Source organism: Sminthopsis crassicaudata, chromosome 5 (assembly GCF_048593235.1).
Source record: "Sminthopsis crassicaudata isolate SCR6 chromosome 5, ASM4859323v1, whole genome shotgun sequence".
NCBI classification, from domain to species: Eukaryota; Metazoa; Chordata; class Mammalia; order Dasyuromorphia; family Dasyuridae; genus Sminthopsis; species Sminthopsis crassicaudata.
This window is the reverse complement of record NC_133621.1, coordinates 121,812,056-121,825,513: the sequence shown is the minus strand read 5'-3', so window position 1 is coordinate 121,825,513 and position 13,458 is coordinate 121,812,056. Positions and strand designations below refer to the sequence as shown.

At 34.6% G+C, this 13,458-nt stretch overlaps 1 protein-coding gene across 5 annotated transcripts in view; it reads right to left on the bottom strand.

Annotated features, from left to right (window-relative positions):
* CADPS2 (calcium dependent secretion activator 2) overlaps nt 1-13,458 on the bottom strand; it is a 714,206-nt gene that overhangs the window by 442,384 nt on the left and 258,364 nt on the right. For 4 of the 5 annotated variants that reach the window (XM_074268127.1, XM_074268122.1, XM_074268124.1 and 1 more), the window contains exon 3: nt 2,241-2,573. In XM_074268127.1, coding sequence (XP_074124228.1) covers nt 2,241-2,573 — 333 coding nt within the window. Of the gene's footprint in view, nt 1-2,240; nt 2,574-8,878; nt 9,000-13,458 lie in introns of those variants that run through there. The other variant, XM_074268126.1, reaches the window with a different exon arrangement.

Sequence of the window (13,458 nt, the reverse complement as noted above, 5' to 3'; positions counted from 1 at the left end):
CCACTTTTGTGATTCTCTTCTCTTGCCAAAATGTACAATGTAAAGAGAATTCCCCTTCCCTTAAAAGAAAACTGGTTTGACAAACTCTTGAGTTTGGGGATACCCATGAAGGTGATATCCCTTCCAAAATCCTGCTGTTTAGGAATTGTTCCTTCTTTTTCCAGCTATAAATCCATATCTTGTGATTCTCAACATTTGGGTTGATATATAACAAACCCCCATTAGCTCTCACTTTGAAGCCACATGGTTGCCCCTCAATGTTATCATGTGTTTGAAAGATTATACCACTGAATCTCCAAGATTAAGGTCAATAATTTAGTATTGCTGGAATGCTCTTTTCTTGGCTTGAAAGATAAGGGAAACAAAACTCAACCCCTTCTTCCCTCATTCTCAGTAGCATATAAAACTTATCGAGCACCCTGAATCTCTCCAAGAAGCATGGGCAAAAAGAAAGAGAACCAAAGAGATATATAGGATCCCTTTTATATATGAATGCAAACTAGTGAGTCCTTCTAAGACTGAAGGTCCTACAAAAGTAGGAGTCGATTAATTGTTCTTGAAGATAATTTCTATCAATGAAATTTACTCTTCAAAAGATGCAAAATGAGACTGAGGGAGATGCATTGAAAATCCCAAACCTTTGTTTTCTACTTTGTAAGTTTATCAAATTGACTAAGCATCCTCTTCCCACCCCCACTTGCATTAACTTCTTAAAACATTCAAAGTGTAGGTGGGAGGGGGTGAAGGGAGATAAATAGAGCCATAGGGTGATATTTTCCTCTAGATCATAGGATTTACTGCTGGAATGAGCTTTAGAGACCATTAGTTCAACCACTTCATTTTAAAGAAAAGTAAACCAAGATCCAGAGAAGCAAAATTCATCCTCATTCTAAAATAGCAAATTCATGTCCCTTGTCAACAATGTGCGTTTTAAATACAGGTCCCTATTCTGTCCATTTCAGGAAATGGCTTCCTAAGGTTTACCAGGGGTTCTCAAACTACTACGGCCTGCAGGTCAGATGCAGCCGCTGAGGACATTATGTGGCCTGCTGGGTTATGGCAAATGGGCTGAGGGGCGGAGAAAGAGTGTGAGATTTTGTTTTTACTATAGTCCAGCCCTCCAACAGTCTGAGGGACAGTGAACTGGCCCCTATTTAAAAAGTTTGAGGAGGACCATTGATCTATACTTTCAGGGTTATGCCATATGGCATCACCTTGTTTTATTGCTAATAACAAAGTAATAGAATAAATAACAATTAAGGGAAAATCAGAGATTACTCTTTGAAAAAATTTACACATTTTGGAAAACTGAAGAGTTTTTTTGTGTTTTTCTTGGCCCCAAAACTTAAAACCATTTACTGAGTGGAATGTAAGGACCAACTCAGACTTAGATGTAGACATTGTTTTGCTATCTTTTTTAAAATACCAAATTATAAAGTATTAGATACTTTAGGCATTCTTGTGGCTCAGGGAATTCATAATGTTTCATTATCAGGTATTCTGTTGATTTTTTTTCTCTCCTAAAAAGTTTTAGATAAAAGAAATCATAGAAAGATTCTGAACTAAAGGTATCATTACATTTTACTCCTAAATCCTTGACTGCATCATTGAATCTTAAAATAAACCCAGTTAAATAATCATAAAGTTAAATGCAAAATTTTGCTTCTTTAATAATCCCCCACCACTGCCATGCCAATCTCAAAATAAGTTAACCATTATTATGGTGTCCAAATTTAAGAAAATTACATCTTTTTGATTGGGTTATAATACCTCATCTTGGGATCAGTATTAAATAAATACTATTCAGGCAGTATATTTAAGGTAATGATTCAATGACAAAATTAAATGTAAGCAAGCAATCAATAAATAGTATAAGCTCTAAATAAAATAGGAAAAATAAATATTTTTAAACCATTTCCAAACCAATATCTCTGCAGAACATGAAAGCAATAACTTTTGAAGCATTGGATTTCTAACTACTTAGATATCTGGGCAATAGAGTATATGGCAAATGAAATAAATTTTATTGAACATGGGGGATTAAAGATTAAAGTGAACAAGTACCACTTCAAGTTTAATCCATTTTTGCAACAAATGACCTTTCTAAAATTCTGTATATCTGATTCAATATGGAACACATCACTAATTTGCAGAATTGAGTAACCATTTTCAGCTCATTTTTTATCTATATGAAATACAGATAAAGCAAGTATTGAACCCATAAAAAATAATAATCTTACCTGACATGCATTATAAAGCAACTGATGTTCTAATTTTTTTATCCCCAGGATTTGCTGAAACATTTCATAAAGTTGTTCCTTGCTCAATATGAGTTCTGATACAGCACTAAGGGCCATTCGATTTGGTTGTTTACACAGGTCCTCTTCACCTTTATAGATAGCATCATATTTGGCTATCCATGAACTCAACACTGTCTCTTTGCTCAATCCATCAATTTCTGGTAAACTCCGAACCCTCTTTTCAATGTTTTTCTTGAATACATCTCTGAAGTCATTAGCAGAACACCCTCCACTGTGAACCATTCTGGCCACCCGATCACTCTTAAGGAAAACCTAAAAGAAAAGGAAAAAAGGCACATATAATTAAGTGTACATGTTAATGTGATTGTTCAACAATAATAGAAAATATTCAAAGAAGAGTTTGATATTTTCTAAAAATGTTTTATAATGATTACAATTTGATTCAATGCATTTTCAACTCAATTCAAAACAATGGATGTTTAAGAAGGTATTTTGTCTTTGCCCAACTTTATGCCAATAAATTTGATAACTTAAGTGAAATGGATGGCTACCTCAAAAAATATAGGCTTCCTAGATTAACAGAGGAGGAGGTAAACTGCTTAAATAGTCCCATTCCAAGCTATTAATCAACTCCCCAGGAAAAAATCCCAGGACCAGATGGATTTACATGTGAATTCTACCAAACATTTAAAGAACAATTAGCCCCAATGTTATATAAACTATTTGAAAAAATAGGGGATGAAGGAGTCCTACCAAACTCCTTTTATGACACAGACATGGTACTGATACCTAAACCAGGTAGATCGAAAACTGCAAAAGAAAACTATAGACCAATTTCCTTAATGAATATTGATGCTAAAATCTTAAATAAGATATTAGCAAAAAGACTTCAGAAAATCATCCCCAGGATAATACACTATGATCAAGTAGGATTTATACCAGGAATGCAGGGCTGGTTTAATATTAGGAAAACTATTAGTATAATTGACCATATTAATAATCAAATTAATAAAAACCATATGATCATCTCAATAGATGCAGAAAAAGCCTTTGATAAAATCCAACATCCATTCCTACTAAAAATGCTTGAGAGTATCGGAATAAATGGACTATTCCTTAAAATAGTCAGGAGCATATATTTATTGTCCTTTTTTAAAAATTAATTTTATACTTTTAAACATTTTTTGACAGTACATATGCATAGATTTTTTTTTTCTTTTATAACATTATCCGAATTTTTCCCCTCCTTCCCTCCACCTCCTCCCCTAGATGGCAGGCATTCCCATACATATTAAATATCTTATAGTATATGCTTGGTACAATATATATGTACAGAACCGAATTTTGTTGTTGTTGCTATTGTTGGAAAGGAAGAACTGTATTGGGAAGGTAAAAATAATCTGGGAAGAAAAGCAAACAAACAAAAAAATGCTAACAGTTTACACTTATTTCCCAGTGTTCCTTTTCTGGGTGAAGCTGATTTTGTCCATCATTGATCAGTTGGAATTGGATTAGCTCTTTTCTATGTTGAATACATCCTCATATAGTATCATTGTTGAAGTGTATGATGATCTCTCCTAGTTCTGCTCATTTCACTCAGCATCAGTTGATGTAAGTCTTTCCAAGCTTCTCTGTATTCCTCCTGTTGATCATTTCTTACAGAACAATAATATTCCATAACATTCATATACCATAATTTAACCAACCATTCTCCAATTGATGGACATCCATTCATTTTCCAGCTTCTAGCCACTACAAAAAGGGCTACCACAAACATTTTGGCACACACAGGTCCCTTTCCCATTTTTAGTATTTCCTTGGGATATAAGCCCAGTAGTAGCACTGCTGGATCAAAGGGTATGCACAGTTTGATAACTTTTTGGGCATAGTTCCAGATTGCTCTCCAGAATGGCTGGATTTTTTCACAACTCCACCAACAATGCATTAGTGTCCCGGTTTTCCCACATCCCCTCCAACATTCATCATTATTTGTTTCTGTCATCTTAGCCAATCTGACAGGTGTGTAGTGGTATCTCAGAGTTGTCTTAATTTGCATTTCTCTGATCAATAGTAATTTGGAACACTCTTTCATATGAGTGGAAATAGTTTCAATTTCATCATCTGAGAATTGTCTGTTCATATCCTTTGACCATTTATCAATTGGAGAATGGCTTGATTTCTTATAAATTAAAGTCAAATCTCTGTATATTTTGGAGATGAGGCCTTTATCAGGACCTTTAACTATAAAAATATTTTCCCAATTTGTTACTTCCCTTCTAATCTTCTTTGCATTAGTTTTGTTTGTGCAAAAACTTTTTAATTTGATGTAATCAAAATTTGCTATTTTGTGATCAATAATGACCTCTAGTTCTCCTTTGTCCACAAATTCCTTCCTCCTCCACATGTCTGAGAGGTAAACTATCCTATGTTCCTCTAATTTATTTATGATCTCGTTCTTTATGCCTAAATCTTGGAACCATTTTGATCTTATCTTAGTATGTGGTGTTAAATGTGGGTCCATGACTAGTTTCTGCTTTACTAATTTCCAGTTTTCCCAGCAGTTTTTGTCAAATACTAAAATCTTATTCCAAAAGTTGGGATCTTTGGGTTTGTCAAACACTAGATTGCTATTTTTATTCACTACCTTGCCCTGTGAACCTAACCTATTCCACTGATCAACTAGTCTATTTCTTAGCCAATACCAAATGGTTTTGGTGACTGTTGCTATATAATATAGCTTTAGATCAGGTACAGCTAGACCACCTTCATCTGACTTTTTTTTCATTAATTCCCTTGAAATTCTTGACTTTTTCTTCTTCCATATGAATTTTGTTGTTATTTTTTCTAGGTCATTAAAATAATTTTTTGGAAGTGTGATTTCTCTTTGTATCTCTTTCTGTTGCATTTTGTTGGTGATATATAAAAATGCTGAGGATTTATGTGGACTTATTTTGTATCCTGAAACTTTGCTAAAGTTGTGAATTATATACTTAGCTGAGTCTCTGGGGTTCTCTAAATATACCATCATGTCATCTCCAAAGAGTGACAGTTTGATTTCTTCATTTCCTACTCTTATTCCTTCAATCTCTTTCTCAGCTCTTATTGTCGAGGCTAGCTTTTCTAGTACTATATTGAAGAGTAATGGCGATAGTGGGCAACTTTGTTTCACTCCTGATCTTACAGGCAAAGGTTCCAGTTTATTTCCATTACATATGATGCTTACTGACGGTCGTAAATATATGCTCCTGATTATTCTAAGGCCAGATGATTCCAGGTCCTAGCATACTATACCTAGACTTAGCTGCTCATCAGCTAGATATGTCAGCTAAATTATTTTGCCTCTGTGGGTCTCAGTTTTCATATGTGTAAAATGGGTTATCTAAACTCTGTTCAAGAAAAAATTAAAAACTATAGTGTATTAGTGTAACCCATTTCCCATATATGTAGTTCTGGGTTATATGGACCAAATTCAATACTAAGGGCTTCTCATGCTTTATTTGGCTTGTGTATGGATCTCCAAATGCACACAAAAAAAGTTAAGATGGTCCTTGAGCACCAAGCAAGTACTCAGGCTAATAGTACAGAAAAGATACAAGACAGTTTTATTTCTTCTGAATGAAAACACAAAGAATGTAAACTCAAGTCTAGAAAGAGCCAAAGAAATATCTCTTTCATTAAGATCATCTCCCTCAGGGTTCAGAGTTCCAGACTTGTAGTATTACCCTAGAATTCAGGCTCACCTTCATATAGAAAGTACACAGGTTTGCTTGACTTAACCCCTTTTCTACCAGATCTGCCCAATACACATCACTCCTGGTATTAGTGAAATACAAGTTTCACGTATTCTTTTATATATGTATATATACATATATATATATATATACACATATATATGTGTGTGTGTGTGTATATATGTGTGTGTATATATATATATGTATATATATGTATACCTTTCCCAGTAAGATCAGGATGAAACAAAGTTGCTCACTATCAACATTACTCTTCAATATAGTACTAGAAACGCTAGCCTCAACAAAAAGAGCCGAGAAAGAGATTCAAGGAATTAGAGTAGGAAATGAGGAAATCAAACTGTCACTCTTTGGAGATGACATGATGGTATATTTAGAGAACCCCAGAGACTCTGCTAAAAAGTTATTAGAAATAATTCACAACTTTAGCAAAGTGGCAGGATACAAAATAAATCCACATAAATCCTCAGCATTCTTATAAATCACCAACAAAATGCAACAGAAAGAGATACAAAGAGAAATTCCATTCCAAACAATGTTGAGAGTATAAAATATTTGGGAGTCCATCTACCAAAGAAAAGTCAGGATTTATATGAGCAAAATTATGAAACACTTGCCACAAAAATAAAGTCAGATTGAAATAATTGGAAAGACATTCAGTGCTCTTGGATAGGCTGAGCGAATATAACAAAGATGACAAAACTCCCCAAACTGATCTATCTATTTAGTGCTATACCAATCAGACTCCCAAAAAACTATTTTAATGACCTAGAAAAAATAACAACAAAATTCATATGGTAGAATAAAAGGTCGAGAATTGCAAGGGAACTAATGAAAAAAAAAGTCAGATGAAGGTGGTCTAGCTGTACCTGATCTAATTATTATATAGCAGCAGTCACCAAAACCATTTGGTATTGGCTAAGAAATAGACCAGTCGATCAGTGGAACAGATTAGGTACAAAGGACAAAAAAGCGTACATCTATAGCAATCTAGTCTTTGACAAACCCAAAGATACCAACATTTGGGATAAAAATTCATTTGAAAAAACCTGTTGGGAAAACTGGAAATTAGTATGGCAGAAATTAGATATGGATCCACAATTAACACCATATACCAAGATAAGATCAAAATGGGTCCATGATTTAGGCATAAAAAATGAGATCATAAATAGATTAGAGGAACAGAGGATAGTCTACCTCTCAGACCTGTGGAGGAGGAAGGAATTTATGACCAGAGGAGAACTAGAGATCATTATTGATCACAAAATAGAAGATTTTGATTACATCAAATTAAAAAGCTTTTGCACAAACAAAACTAATGCAAACAAGATTAGAAGGGAAGTAACAAATTGGGAAAATATTTTTAAAGTTAAAGGTTCTGATAAAGGCCTCATTTCCAAAATATATAGAGAACTGACCCTAATTTATAAGAAATCAAACCACTCTCCAATTGATAAACGGTCAAAGATATGAACAGACAATTCTCAGATGATGAAATTGAAATTATATCCACTCATATGAAAGTGTTCCAAATCACTACTGATCAGAGAAATGCAAATTAAGACAACTCTGAGATACCACTACACACCTGTCAGATTGGCTAAGATGACAGGAACAAATAATGATGAATGTTGGAGGGGATGTGGGAAAACTGGGACACTAATGCATTGTTGGTGGAGTTGTGAAAGAATCCAACCATTCTGGAGAACAATTTGGAACTATGCCCAAAAAGTTATGAAACTTTGCTTACCTTTTGATCCAGCAGTGCTACTACTGGGCTTATATCCAAAAGAAATGCTAAAGATGAGAAAGGGACCTGTATGTGCCAAAACATTTGTGGCAGCTCTTTTCGTAGTGGCTAGAAACTTGAGGATGAATGGATGTCCATCAATTGAAGAATGATTGGGTAAATTATGGTATATGAAGGCTATCGAATATTATTGCTCTGTAAGAAATGACCAGCAGGATGAATACAGAGAGGCTTGGAGAGACTTACATGAACTGATGCTGAGTGAAATGAATAGAACCAGAAGATCACTGTACACTTCAATGCTGTATGAAGATGTATTCTGATGGAAGTAGATATCTTCAACATAAAGAAGATCCAACTCACTTCAAGTTCATCAATGATGGACAGAAACAACTACACCCAGAGAAGGAACACTGGGATGTGAATGTAAATTTTTAGCACGACTGTCTATCTACCCAGGTTACTTATACCTTCGGAATCTAATACTCAATGTGCAAAAAGAAAATGGTATTTACACACATATATTGTATCTGGGTTATATTGGAACACATGTAAAATGTATGGGATTGCCTGTAATCTAGGGGAGGGAGTAGAGGGAGGGAGGGGATAATTTGGAAAAATGATTACAAGGGATAATGTTATAAAAAAATTACTCAAGCATATATAGTGTCAAAAAATCTTATAATAAAGTGACTATGTTTAAAAAAAAAAAGAAAAGAAAATACTTTGTTGTGATCTACACTCAGTCCTCTCTGGGTGCAGTTGTCTCTCTTCATCAAGACCATTTCAACTGGTTTGAATCATCTTATTGTTGAAAAGAACCATATCTATCAGAATTAATCATCTCACTATCTTGTTGTTACCACATACAATCATTTCTTGGTTCTACTTACTTCATTTAATATCAATTAATGTAAGTCTCTTCAGACCCCTCTGAAATTATCTTATACAGCTCATTTTATAAAGGAGGGAACTAAATCAAACAACATTGCCTTTCTAAAGTGACATTGTTAATAAATACCCGAGTTCACATTTGAACTCAAGAAGATGAATCTTCCTGCTTTCAGATTCACAACTCTATTGATTGTGCCACTTAGCTGCCTCTAACATATACTTACCTTCTTAAAAAAATCCCAGATACTATGCATTTTTATAAAGACTATGCCTCTGGGTTCACTCTTGCTTCAAGAAGTTGTCACAGTAAAATTCCCAGAAATAATCCAAAACACACAATGGCAGATACTATAAGGAAGCTTTCCTCCTGAGAAGCAGTAAGTAAAACACCAAAATATAAAAATCAAACCATGGATCAGAAGATACTTTAGATTCTTTAATTCTGTTCAAATCAATTCAACTCAGATACTTCCTAGTTATCTATGTTCAAAGCACAGAAAGTCAGTATGCATTAAGCAAACATCCTTTCTGCCTTAAATAAATACCCCTCCTAACACAAAGATAATACAATATTTATTCTCAACTCAAAAACTCAATTTAATTTAAATATATTATGCATTTAAATACAATTTAATTTTACATTTACATGCAATTTAATTCAATTTAAATGAATATTAAACAGATATACAATAACTATTATGTATTAGATGTTAATATGAAGATCAAAAAAAGCAGTCTTTGCTCTAAATGCACAAATAAGAGTGGAGGCTAATACAAGTTGGAATGTTGGAATGAAATAAGTACAAAGTAGAGATACAAACGCAATTCAACGAAAATTCTGATGAGAAAGGTGTCATTTTCATATGGGAAGTGCAGGAAAAGCTTTGTGAAGGAAGCGGCAACTGAAATGGACACTGAAGAAAACAGAAGGCTTCAGACTTGTGGCCATACAAAACACAAGTATACCAGGCATAAAGACTGAGAGAGAGTAGAACAAAAGAGAAGGAATGCCTTAAAGTGATTTGACATAGCACAAGTGTAAAGGTTATCTGTTGTTGTGTTATTTAGTTTTCCCAATAATCTCTGACTTTTTGTGACTCTATTTGGGGTTTTCTTTGCTAAGATACTGCAATGGTTTGCCACTTCCTTCTCCAGCTCATTTTATAGATGAAGAAACTGAGGTAAATAGGGTTAAGTGACTTTATATAGAGTCACACATCTAGTGTCTGAAGCCAGATTTGAATTCAGAACGATGAGCCTACCTCACTTCAAACCCACTGCTCCCTATACTGTGCCATCTAGCTGCCCTGTAAAGGGATATAATATCAAACAATACTAGAAGGACAGGTTAAAAACAGATTGTGAAAAATCTAAAAATTAGTCAGATAAGTTCAGTTTGTATTTTATCCTATAAGTCATAGGGATTCACTGGAAGTTTATGGGCAGGTCAGTGATTTGATCAGACATCTGAATTAGAAAGTTCATTACAGCAATGAAAAACTGAAGCCTATTTCTGTTGATAATTAGACCCAAGATATGAAGCCAGGGATATCATTCAGGAATTGAAAAAATAGGTGGGTATGACCAGAATGCAAGGGTGACAATTAACAGATGGATGACCTCAACAGTTTCTCCAACATACTGAGTCCATCAGTTGTAGAAGACCTATGGAAGATCAAAGGGAAGAATCATACAGGAGAAGGTATGGATAGGTAGTGAGCTCCATCCAGAATTGTCAATTCAAAAATTTGCATTTAATACAGGTATAATCTCTGCCTCTACAGATAATATAGCAGACAGAGAATTAGGTCTAAAATCAGTAAGGCCTGAGTTCAAATATGACCTCAGATACTTATACTAAGTTGTGTAATCTTGGGCAAGTAACTTAACTCTGTTTCCTCATCTGTAAAATGAGTTGGAGAAAGAAATGGCAAACTACTATAATATCTTTGCCAAGAATTCCAAATCGATTCACATGGAATCAGATACAACTGATCAACAGTGGCAGAATCTCTGCTAAAATTCTTATGTTAAAACATGTAGGGATTTGACACAAATACATGGAGAGAGTTTATCAATCAATTAGAAAATATTCTTTATCCGTAAAACACAGACTCATGTATTGTCACCTGGTTGAGAAGGTAACAGACAGTTTTATATTGGTTTCCAGTGAACAGAGGTACTCTCAATTTGATTTGCTGGCTGAAACCTTGGAGGAATGAATTTTGGTTCAAGAACAACCCATCCTGTATAGGAGAGGGCAGCAAACTACCTTCAGCCTTTTTACATTTCATACTCTCTCATCTGAGACCATGCCAGGAGTGGGGAAAAGAGAGAGATCATAGAATATTGTATACTCTTTTTTTCTTCCCTATCCCACCATGAAACTGGTGGTGGCCTTCTTGGATGGGGCACAAGCACATGGCAGTTGAACCAACTTGTCCATATTACCTTATGGGCAGTGTTCATTGATAATGTTCAATATTCAGCTTCCTGTGGGAAAATAGGGGGTATATCTAGATCTCCAGATTCCAACATTGTGGTCAGAGAAGGAAAATTGCCTGGGCAACTGTAGTCTGGGAAATTGCCTTGGCACTGATTGATCTCAAAATGAAGAATTCAGAGGCCTGATCTTTTCTGGAGGGAAATTTCCTGACTATCCTGCTTCTGTGAGAAAGAAGAGATTACTCCTTGACTCCTTTTTATCAACAGATGACAGAACAGTGAAAGAAAATTACAGCAGCAAGCATGGGACCTGGATTACAGACAGACACTGTGGCATGTCAATTATATTAGACTGCTGGTTTATTTAAATGCTATTAGAGAGAGCTCAATATAGAAGAGGAGAGTGGTCAAAGGAAAAGGAATGTGGTGTAAAAATACAAGACAAAAATAAGTTTTCAAAAAATAAAGGACACATTTTTAAAAATTAATTTATTATCTAGAAAGAGGATTGGACAGGTAAAAACTTGAAGGCATAATAATTCAAAAGTAATTGGAACAACCCAGTGAAACATAACAAGAGCCTAAAGTAGGGAAGGATGGCTCAGAGAGGAGAAAAAATTTAGAAGTAAAATTAACAACTGATTCTATATGTGAGATAAAGAATAATACTATTGTCATTTGGGGGGGGGAAGTAATGGAAAGTGAGGAAGGAATTTAATTTTGGGATTAATTTAAGAGTTTAACTTTAAGTTTGCTTAATCTGAGGTAGAAGAAAACCATTCAAGCTTCTCTAAGATGGGAACAGCATGAAGAGCTAGCGAAAGAAATAAGAGCAAAATATGGAAGGGAAGCTGAGGAATAAGAAAAGAGATAGCCAATAACATAAGGTGTGTAAAAAGATTTAAGGGAGAGTGATCCATTGATTTTTGTAACCAACATGTTACAGTGGGAGAGTAGGTATAATAGGTAAGAATTATATGGACACCAGACTGGTTTCTCATAGCAAAGGTCGTTATTGTTGTATAAAGCAGCATAGGATCAAGCAGCATCAAGGGACTGGTTAGTTTAAGGGGGAGTGTTTCAGGAGGTATCAGGGAAATGTAGGGGCAAGGGGAAAAATGTTTACTCTATACTCACTGGCTAGACCCCTCCAGGGTGATTTTTACTTCTTAACCATTGGTCAAATTTTGAGAAAAACAAGAAATAGAAACATGAAGCAGAACCCAAGCCAAGCTTTCTAAAATCCTGGTTACTAAGATCCAAGCTCCTACCACTTGGATGTATGGTTAACCATGTCTTATTATCACAACCCAAGTCCCTATCCTGGTGGATAACAACCACTTGTTTATTCCCCTGATCCTAACCTATTTTCAAGTTTATTAGAGATATTCCAGAGCACTATTTCAGTAGAATGGTGGGAAATAACATATTATGACAGGTAAAGGAATGAGCTGGGTGATGTAAAGTGCTGATCATCTGAATTCAAGAGAATTTGAGTTCAAATTTTGCCCCAGACATTTATTAGCTGTGTAACCATGGGCAAGTGACTTAACCCTATTTGCTTCAATTTCCTTATCTGTAAAATGAGCTAGATAAGAAAATCACAAACTACTCTGGTTTCTTTTCCAAAAAGACTCTAAATGGGGTCATGAAGAATAATGCAGAGCTGAACTAAACAAGTAATGAATGATGAGGTAACAGAATTTGCAAATATATATTACTCTTTTCTGAAACTACATAGGAAAGGGGTGAAAAAAGTTAAGGCAATAATTTGAAGGGTGTGGAAAGGTATTTTGGAGGTACTGGTGTTTGGTTTTATTTTAAATTTTTTAAGGGTAGGAAAGATCTGATTTCATTTATAGACTGAGAAAGATCTCATAGAGATGGAGAGAGGAAATATATGAGAGAGGAAAGACTATTTGGAATGAGGTAATGAAGATAGAATGAGATATAAACAAATATAAAGATGCTTTTTATTTAACATTAGAAAGGAGGATCACATCATCTGCTTTTACTGGAGAGAAGCCGAGGACATTGAAAACAGCCAAAGATGGTGAAGAGAAAGAATTCAAACTGGGTGATTTAATCTTAGTAAAATAAGAAACAAAAATATCTACTAAAACATTCTTTTTTTTTAAAGTATGGAATTGATTGTTTGCAGAAAGAAGGGAAGTGGATGCTTGAAAGTGTTACTGTGATAGAGATAATACAAAATAAAATTAATTCTTTGTAGCAAAGCAGAACCTAGCTGAGGTTATAGAGCTTACTATCTATATGCTGTATCTGACTGGTCTGAGCAATTGGGAGCTTAAGAATAAAATAAGGTGATATAAGTTTTCTAATATTATGGGTTAATAGG